General features: G+C 39.4%; 1 protein-coding gene across 3 annotated transcripts in view; it reads left to right on the top strand.

Moving 5' to 3' along the window:
• Positions 1-8,720, top strand: part of CAP2 (cyclase associated actin cytoskeleton regulatory protein 2) — a 76,770-nt gene extending 68,050 nt beyond the window's left edge. For 2 of the 3 annotated variants that reach the window (XM_025213234.1, XM_006031546.3), the window contains 5 exons: positions 131-306; positions 2,485-2,608; positions 2,838-2,920; positions 5,901-6,041; positions 8,062-8,720. In XM_025213234.1, coding sequence (XP_025069019.1) covers positions 131-306; positions 2,485-2,608; positions 2,838-2,920; positions 5,901-6,041; positions 8,062-8,145 — 608 coding nt within the window. In that variant the 3' untranslated portion in view covers positions 8,146-8,720. The remainder of the gene's footprint in view (positions 1-130; positions 307-2,484; positions 2,609-2,837; positions 2,921-5,900; positions 6,042-8,061) is intronic. The other variant, XM_025213235.1, reaches the window with a different exon arrangement.
• Positions 8,721-9,528: the final 808 nt, after the last annotated feature.

Below are 9,528 nucleotides of genomic sequence, written 5' to 3'. Positions count from 1 at the left end.
AGGGAATTTTTTAATACTGCTATAACCAAACTAATTAAAATATTCTCTTCCCTGTTTACACATCAACCTTCTTGGGAGCTTAGCACTGGAAAAGAGATTTTTTTTCATTTGAGTGCCTCCAATTTTTTAGGACTCCGACATGTCTCTGATGACCAGAAGACTCACAAGAATCCTAGTCTACGTGCCCAGGGTCCACCAGTGCGTTCTCCTACAAAAAGTCATATGCCAAGCCCCACTTCTCCCAAGACTCCTCCTCGGCAAAGCCATTCACCTGTGTTAGAACTAGAAGGAAAAAAATGGAGAGTGGTAAGTTCAGGTCATGTCTATGAGGCATCTTACACATGTACAATGACCACTTGCACAGGCAACATCCTCAGAGGGATGGCAATCTCAGTGCTTTTCCTAGAACAGAGTGGTTCTGCGCTGCCCCATCTGGCCACAGATTAGCCCTTGACATTCTATAGGATTTAGAGTTAGTTCATGTATCTGTGAGATTAGGACAATATTTTACCTAAATCGGAGAATATAGTTATACATTCCTGAACCAATACTTCATTTCTTCACTCAGTCTGAAGGACCCTGAGAGAAAAATTAAAGAGAACTTCTATTAAGGTTTCATCTTGCAAGGTGTTCTTATATGTGAATGATACTCTTATGATACAGTGGGAATGTTATTTCCCTCTATTAGCAGATGGGAATATTGCTGCTTAAATACTTATATTTTAAGTATCACCATCCCCTATTCAGTTATTTAAAAACAGAGAAAATATTTGTTCTCCATCTTCTTACCCAGTCTGTAGAAGAAATAGTTTGAGTGGTTTAAAGATGTTGGTGTTGGTTTTTGTAGGGACGTGCAAATAAATTATTCAGGGAAAATTATATGGCTGCTTGGCTGTGCTGGTTATAAGAAGGAAAAGACAAAATGTAGTTTACATAGTTGTAAGTTTGCATTGGAATATCATGAGCTCTTGTTTCCATGGATCACAGTTCACATGAAATATATACAGTGTTTGCATCGACTGGCCTATGCTAATTTAAAAACACTTAGAAACTGCTGGTGTAATCAGAGTCTTTTTATTGAAGTAGGATGTCACTGAGCCCTTGGTATATTACAAATGAAAGGAGACGTATTCATGTTCTAATCATTGTTGTATACTGTGCTGCCCACACCTAACACCGATGCATTATGTAATAGTATGGCAAAAAATTGTTCTTTCTGAAGGCGCCTACTTGTTCTAAAATTGAGTGGTAACCAAGCAACTGCACTGGTGTAACTTTAAATAGTTTTATGTATAAATACTTAATTCCAAAATAAACAGGCTTTTTGACCTGGTCTGTACTAAGTTCTCCAAAATGCAGAACTCCACAGCACTAAGCCCTCTGCACACCTCCCATTCAAGGTCTCATGGGCACCATCAGTTAGTTTCAGTCAGCCTTCAGTGAGGATGGAGTGGACCCTCAGCAAGTTTGCAGATGGCACCAAGCTGGGGGGATTAGTAGATACACTGTAGGATAAGGCTAGGATTCAGAGAGACCTCAGCAAATTGGAGGATTGGACTGAAAGAAATCTCATGAGGTTCATTAAGGACGCGTGCAAAGTTCTATACTTAGGATGAAACAATCCCATGCACCAGTAACAGGCTGGAGGCTGACTGGCTGGGCAGCAGCTCTTCAGAAAAGGACCTAGGGGTTACAGTAGACAGAAAGCGGAATATGAGCCAACAGTGTGCCTTTGTTGGGAAGAAGGTTAGCAGCATACTAGGTTGCATTAGTAGGAGTGTTGCCAGCAGATTGAGGAAAGTGATTCTTACTCTCTATTTGGCACTGGTGAGGCCACATCTAGAGTACTGTGTACAGTTTTGGACCTCCCACTACAGAAAGGATTCAGACAAATTGAGGAGAGTCTAGTGGAGGGCCACAAAAATGGTTAGAGGGCAGGGATACATGACTCCTCAGGAGAGGCTGAAGGAACTGGGTTTATTTAGTTTGGAAAGAAGAGAAGACTGAGAAGGCATTTAATAAGCCTTCAACTACCTGAAGGGTAGTTCCAAAGAGGATGGAGCCAAACTGTTTTCAGTGATGGCAGATGACAGAACAAGGAGCAATTGTTTCAAGTTGCAGCAAGGGAAGTTTAGGTTAGATATTAGGAAAATCTTTCTCACTGGGAGGCTAGTAAGCACTGGAACAGGTTGCTCAGAGAGATGATGGAATTTCCTTCCTTGGAGGTTTTTAAGACCCAGATAAATAAAGCCTTGGCTGGGATGTTTTAGTTGGGGATGGTCCTGCTTGGAGCAGGAGGTTGGATTAGATGACCTCTTGAAGTCCCTTCCAGCCCTAATTGTCTGTGATTCTTTGATTCTTGGATATTTCCCTTTGAATTAAAAGCGCAGTTACTGGAAAATGTCATGTTAAAATCTGCTCTCTTATTGATGCTTTAAGACAATAATCAATTAAACAAACGTATGCATTTTTAAAAAAAAACAGGAATACCAAGACGATAAGAATGACCTTGTTATTACTGACACCGAACTCAAGCAAGTGGCATACATTTTTAAGTGCAACAAATCTACACTACAGATAAAAGGAAAAATAAATTCCATTACAGTTGGTGAGTGGACAGTGTCATATGAAATCATTTTGTTAAAACTGGCATGTGCAAGTAAACTTTATGCATTCGAATAATTCTGCTTAATGGAACTACTTATATGCTTAAAGTTATTCACATATCTAACTTTTTCCAGGAATGAGTATAAGTGTTGTAATGTAAGATGATTTTTTGTTTGTTTGTTTTAAAGAAGCAATTTTTATTTTCCTTCATTTGTTTGTTTTTTCTTCAGACAACTGCAAAAAGTTTGGCCTCGTGTTTGACAATGTCGTGGGCATTGTGGAAGTGATCAATTCCAGAGATATTCAGATTCAGGTAAATAGTCATTTGGAAAACAAAGATTAAAAAAAAAGAAGAAAATTAAAATAACATTCAGTTATTAGAGATTATTTATACTATCTAGAGTGTACCATATGCTATTGAAATTACCTTAAGATTCATGAAATTCTTCCAACTTGCCTAGAAAAAGGTTGTGAGTGACTCTTGATTGTGGGTGCTTGTAAACATGCTGGGAGGCTGCTCCAGAGTGCTGTAATTACAGTGCATTGGAGCAGACTTGATTAATAGAGTCTGCTGGAGTGTGCTAACTAGCCTCTAGCCAGTGTCCACATCTCGTGTATCAGCGTCCCTGTGCTTTAAAATGGTGGCACAGGCTCTTTACCTCAAGCTTATTCAATTAATTTTAGGTTAGATAGAGTGGCTCTCGTGTAGATGTGGCCAGTAAGTATTCCAGCATTTTTGTTGGTATGACAGAAGGAGAAATGCATTATTTCCCACCTTGATGCCAATCTTTAGGCAAACATTCCCCACTGATAGTGATTGATTCTTCTACTTAAAATGATACAACCCATTGATTGACATTAAAATCAACCTAGCTGCAATGGCCTACTTGCAAAGATGAGACAAGAGACTGTATGTGACAATGGACACTTGGGTTGTTTATACACATGCTCCAGGGTTGGAGGGGGCATTTCAATTAAAGCAGCTCATAGACAGCCACTCTAATTAAAACGCTGCAGCATCATGTGTATCTAGCATCCTGCATTTCAAGATGGCTATGGGGTGCTTTAACTAAAGCGCCCCCAAGTTTTTAATTAAAGCACCCCTGCTGCCATTTTGAATCTTGAATCATGGGATGCTGAACACATGAGACACTGCAACATGCTGGAGTCTCCTAATTAGAACATGCCAGCAGACTTGACTAATTGAGAGTCAGAGCTGACTTGATTAATCAAGTCTGCTCTGATGCATTGTAATTAGATGTATAGGCACCCTTGATTATGTTCATTTCTCAGTGGTGGCAAATGATAGAACAAGGACCAATGGTCTCAAATTGCAGCAAGGGAAATTTAGTTAGATATTATGTATTAGATATTATCTTCTCACTAGAAAGGTAGTAAAGTAGTGGAACAGGCTACCCAGAGAGGTTGTGGATTCTCCATCCTTGGAGGTTTTTAGGACCTGGCTAGACAAAGCCTTGGCTGGGATGATCTAGTAGGACTGGTCCTGCTTTGAGCAGAGATTGGATTAGATGTGACCTCCTGAGGTCCCTTCCAACCCTCACTTTCTATGATTCGGTGATCATCATTGTAGTAGGAGACTGATGCTGAAAATGAAGTCTTAACAGGAATGAAAATGGGACACTTTTTAAAATTGTTATGTATGTGCTTATCATAAGGTTCACATGTGGCAAAGCAGTTAAGACTTCTTGCTACAGCTCTAGAGGCATGAGTTCAAGCTTTCTTCTGCACTTAGTCTAAGAGCTGCCCTCAGCTGACCTAGCTGCAAATGGGTGCTGGTAATTCAGATTGGAAAGTCAAAGATAGCTGGATGCAATGATGGGCTGTTAGGCACTGGATGACCTCTGTACTTATCAGTGATCACACACTGTTTTAGTGTGATGACTTTGAATAACCTCTTCCTGGCTGATCTGCTGACCAGAGTATATTGCTATCTCTAGTTTCAGTTATGGAGGGGTGGGAAGAGGAGTAGGAATATTGACAAGTGGTGACACAGGCAGCCTGCCCTGTAGAGATATTGAGTTCTGCGGGATTGTAAACAAGAGCAGGCTTGTTTTCCCATCTCCCTTCAAGAAAGCCTTTGCACTTGCTTTCAGAGGGATATAAAGAAGCACCTTTATCATTTTAATGAGAGTTGATTTCAGTGTACATTTAGAGCTGCAGTGTGGCTGGAGGGAAAACCCCTTTCCTAAGACCTTGGAGACCCCTGCAGCAAGAAACTTTTGGAGTGGTTCTCTAGCTCAGGAGTATTTGCCATCACTGGAAATAAGGAAGTCTGGATCTCAGTGAGGAACCTTGCAGTTGCACATATGCGTCAGTGGGACTGTACATGGATTCTGTCATGTTTTCCCCTTTGGTAAAGACAATTAGGGTTGGGGACTTCAATTTGTATGTATGTTTAAGTTAATACTTGGTATTTTAGAACTTCAGGGTCTGGAGGAAAAATTGAATATAGTTGCAAATCTTAGCACAATGGCTTCTCACCTAGGGTGCCACAGCACCCTCTGGTGCCTTGAGATCCTTTCAAAGGTGCCATGGGGAGCCGCACAGTATCAGTACTGTTAGGTGTGCAGGTATGATTCACAGGATAAACCCAGAGATCTCAAATAGAAATCCATGGTGGTAATCCCATTGTGCCCTGCTGTGATCTTCCTTTGTTCTTTGCAGCAGGAGAATTGTTCTATTATTTTTCCATAGTCAAAAGAGGAGTGAAAATTAAGGGTGTCTTTACATATGCTCCGGGCTTGAGGTGGAGGCGCTTTAATTAGAGTGGCTCCAAGAGCCACTCTAATTAAAGCACCCACAGTGCCACGTGTATTCAGTGTCCCACACTTTAAAATGGCAACGGTGATGCTTTAACTAAAGCTTGTTCGACAAGCTTTAGTTAAAGCACCCCCGCCACCATTTTGAAGCGTGGAGATGCTGAATACACATGACATGGAGGCTGCTGGAGTGGGCTAATTAGCATGTGTCAGAGCAGATGTCTGGCATGTGTATAGGTGCCCTAGGAGCTGGCATTTTCTGAGTTATGCCTTGACTCGAGTCTAACAAGGTTGAGAACCACTGACACAGCAGCTTTCTACTAGCATATCAAAGGAACAGAATAAATATAATTAAGCTTCCAAATAAAAATATCATACAGACAGCTGACATACATCTGATACAAGTGAACAAAGACAGCCCTGGCAGGTGAAGAAGGTTTGTTTGTTTTTTGTTGTTTTACTAGTAGTGTTAATAATCTGGATTTGGTATTAGATATATATTTTCCCCCTCAGGTGATGGGAAAAGTGCCAACCATTTCTATTAATAAGACAGAAGGCTGCCACATATACCTCAGCGAAGAATCCTTAGACTGTGAGATTGTGAGTGCCAAGTCCTCTGAAATGAACATCCTCATCCCCCAAGACAGTGACTATGTAAGTGGGATATTTTTAAAGACTGTCACAGTTCTTCCCCCACTTGTAGTCTTTGTAGTTTATTAGCCTTTTATACTTTCCAGCAAAAGGTGCCAGATTTTTTAAATAGTGAACTTTAAATATAGCCTCTTCTAGACAGAAATACACAGAAATATAGCCTCCCTTATATACCAGTAGTTTCAGTCATGAGTCATCAAGGGATATCTTTTTCCAGGGTGAAAGGTAACTCCTTACATTAAAAGAGCCTTTATGTCCTCCTATATCAATTGAGTTTTTATCCTAAATGAAACGGGTATCTACAACCGCCACAAACTCCTGGAAGATAGTTTCAGGCTGAACATTAGGAAAAACTTTTTCACAACTAGGGTGTCCAGACTATGGAACAAGCTCCCCCCAGAAGTGGTATAATCATCTACCCTAGCAGTCTTCAAGAGAAGACTGGACGGTCACCTGGCTGGGGTCGCCTGACCCCAGATGTCTTTCCTGCTCATTCAGGGGGCTGGACCCGATGATCCTTTGGAATCCCTTCCAGCCCTATTGTTCTATGATTCTAAATATAATCTCCCATTTAAAACAAACAACCCCCCCACAAAACCAAAAAAGCCACTCTCATACACATAATTATAGAAAACCCAATGTTAAGATCAACATTTTTGTACTATGTTATAATATATTGCAATGTATTTTAGTGTACAAATACAATACAGTACATTATAACATATATGTATGAAAGCCATTCAAATATAAGATGTACATTGCCTGAAGCAAGGGCTCCTACTCGTGTCTGCTAAGGCTCTTCTACTACGGTCAGGTCTGCAGTATCACAGCATTTTCTTTTGCTGCTAGCATTATTCAGTACACACAATAGAAATTGATATTATTGTCGAACTGCATTGTTGCACCCACTGTCCCCCTCAAATGGTCAGATTTAAAATTGTGAGTACAAGTGTTAACCAAGCATTCTTCTTGATCTTACAACTTTTTTGTACTGGCATTTCCTTCAGTGGATTTTTTATGTATGTATTTATTATGTATTTTTGTTTTTGTAAAGAAGGAGAAAGGACAATAGAAAGAAACCATGCACCATGTTCAAATATTTAAAAAATGACCCCATATTTTGGAAGCCCAATTTCAGATGCCATAAAGCATCTAATTTCCAGAGGATGGGTATTTAACGTTTTCTGAAATTCAGAGCCCTTTAATGAATGTGTCTTTAGGATGACTATCCAGTTACTTCAGAAAAGGAAGCCTACCGAAGCACTCTTAATGAAGTCTGTAAGAAGGAACTTTTTCCTCCACACTTTAGAAGTGGCATATATTTTTTACCATACAAGATGTGCTAGGATTGAGGCAAGGGTTCCAGCAGTGTCCCTGTATGCCTTGACAGATACACACTGAACAAACAGAGGGAGGTTTCCTGTCAAGTCCTGCTTTATTGACTTTGCTTTGCAGGGGATATTATGGCCTTTGGAACGCCTCACTTTTAAAGTAATAGCACTGTCGTGTTTTTATGGGCGCTATGGCCTGTCAAGGAAAAATTGCTGAATAATTAGCCAGAGATTAGGGATTAAACCTTCCACAAATCCTGGGGATTGGCCATGGCATTTGCTTTTCAGAATATCATCTTCCTCTTTAAAATTCTTATCAGCCTTGTCACTAAATATTCAAATTTAAATTCTTTTTACTGAATTCCCACTGAGTTAGCTTGACTGGCAGTTTATCGAATCTGGAGTATTTTCTGAAACAAGATTCATTTGCCTAGCTGTTCCAAATAATGGGAGAGGGGCACTGTAACAAACCAGTGCATTAACAAAGCCATATGAACTATGGTAATAACGTGCCTGTTCTCCTTATGGCATTGAAACCGCTTCCTGGGGTAATGAAGAAGGCCTCTCCTTAATCCACGCATGGCGGAGTTATAAATGCCTTGTCAATCATGCTGCACTAATAGTATTCCATCAGTTTGCATAAGATGTCCAGTGTTTATCTAACTGTCATTGTTGATTCTGCCCTTTACCAGAAAGAATTTCCTGTTCCTGAACAGTTCAAGACAGCATGGGATGGCTCCAAGTTGGTCACTGAACCTGCAGAGATTATGTGTTAACTTCCTAATGCCATACAGCACCTGCTGGCCATGATCACAGACTAAGGTCATTTTAGCAGCATAAAGAACTAGAAGTAGCAGTACAGCATGCTTGCTGTAGTAGGTCTTCAAGCAGCAGATCCTATGTTAAAAACAATAAACATGTCCGGCACGCTTTTCATAGGTATTCTGATATTTTCAGTTTCTACACAGTTTGCCTTTATTTATAGTTTTGATTCGACCTCATGTCATGCAAATGTAAGGGATTAAAATACAAAATACTTAATTCACATCATTGGCTTGTACACTGCACACAATAAGCCAAAATTCTGCATGGTACACTCTGTTATAATCATGTTCCAATGCATTCCTTTTTATGTTTCTGCTAATCAAAAATAATATTTAAAACAGTAAGATGTTTATTTTTACCTTTTAGATGATTCATGTCTGATGTGATGAACATGTATCCCTAGAAAGTGTGTGATTCTTGTAGCTCTGTCCTAACCATCATGGTTTTTATTTCAAAACAGCAAAAAGTACATCTCTCAGCAATACATTTTGCTAGTGGAAAATAAAAGCAGGATATTTTAATCAAACATTTTTCTAGTATGTCTATGTAGAATATCCCTCAAATTTCAACCAGCCAAGTTTTTATTTCACTCTACACAGACTAATTGTTTTGTTTTGCTAATTGTAGATTTATAATGCTTTTTAGAAGATGTTACTTAAGCTAAAGCCTTTCGGGACATCGTTTAGAAGTTCTTCACTCCTCTGATTTCTCTCGTCTCCTCTATTTGTGGTTCATTCTCTTGCTGTTTTCTCCTGTGGTTCTTTTCCCCCCTTAACAAATACATAATCTCACGTCTGGCTCTGATGACTGAGAGGGGGTTATTTTGTGATTTGAGGCACATGCCATATGTCAGATGCCTTAGAGCTGGTTTTCTTACTAATTGTATTTCATTGAACTATTATATAGTAGGTCATATTTGTTGGGGATAAAGTTTTGCTTCTTCCGCCACTTGCAAGACTTGCATATTAATCTTCCCATGCGTCCATGAAGTAAAGCCATAGATTTATTCCGTATTAATTCTGAATCGAAACTAAAGGGATAATTTCTTAGTTTAACTCCTTGATTCTACTTTGTAGTCCTTACTGTACATGCTTTTATAACACTAAGGTGGAGTGTTGTATACATTTGTACAATTTCAGCACATAGTACTAAAAATCAGCTCATGTTTTTGATCACTTGTAATATTTTGTAACAGTGAAATCATGGTTATATGCTTGCAAAGCTAGTTACAGGATGCACATTGTGCCTAATGCACCTTTCAAAGTACATAACTCCTTTAGGTTTTTTTAAATATCTTTGATTGTATTATCTATACAGTACTACAACTAATTGCT

The sequence above is a fragment of the Alligator sinensis genome, unplaced genomic scaffold (genome assembly GCF_000455745.1).
Source record: "Alligator sinensis unplaced genomic scaffold, ASM45574v1 scaffold743_1, whole genome shotgun sequence".
NCBI classification, from domain to species: domain Eukaryota; kingdom Metazoa; phylum Chordata; order Crocodylia; family Alligatoridae; genus Alligator; species Alligator sinensis.
The sequence above is the reverse complement of the archived record's forward strand: the minus strand, read 5'-3'. Positions and strand labels throughout refer to the sequence as shown.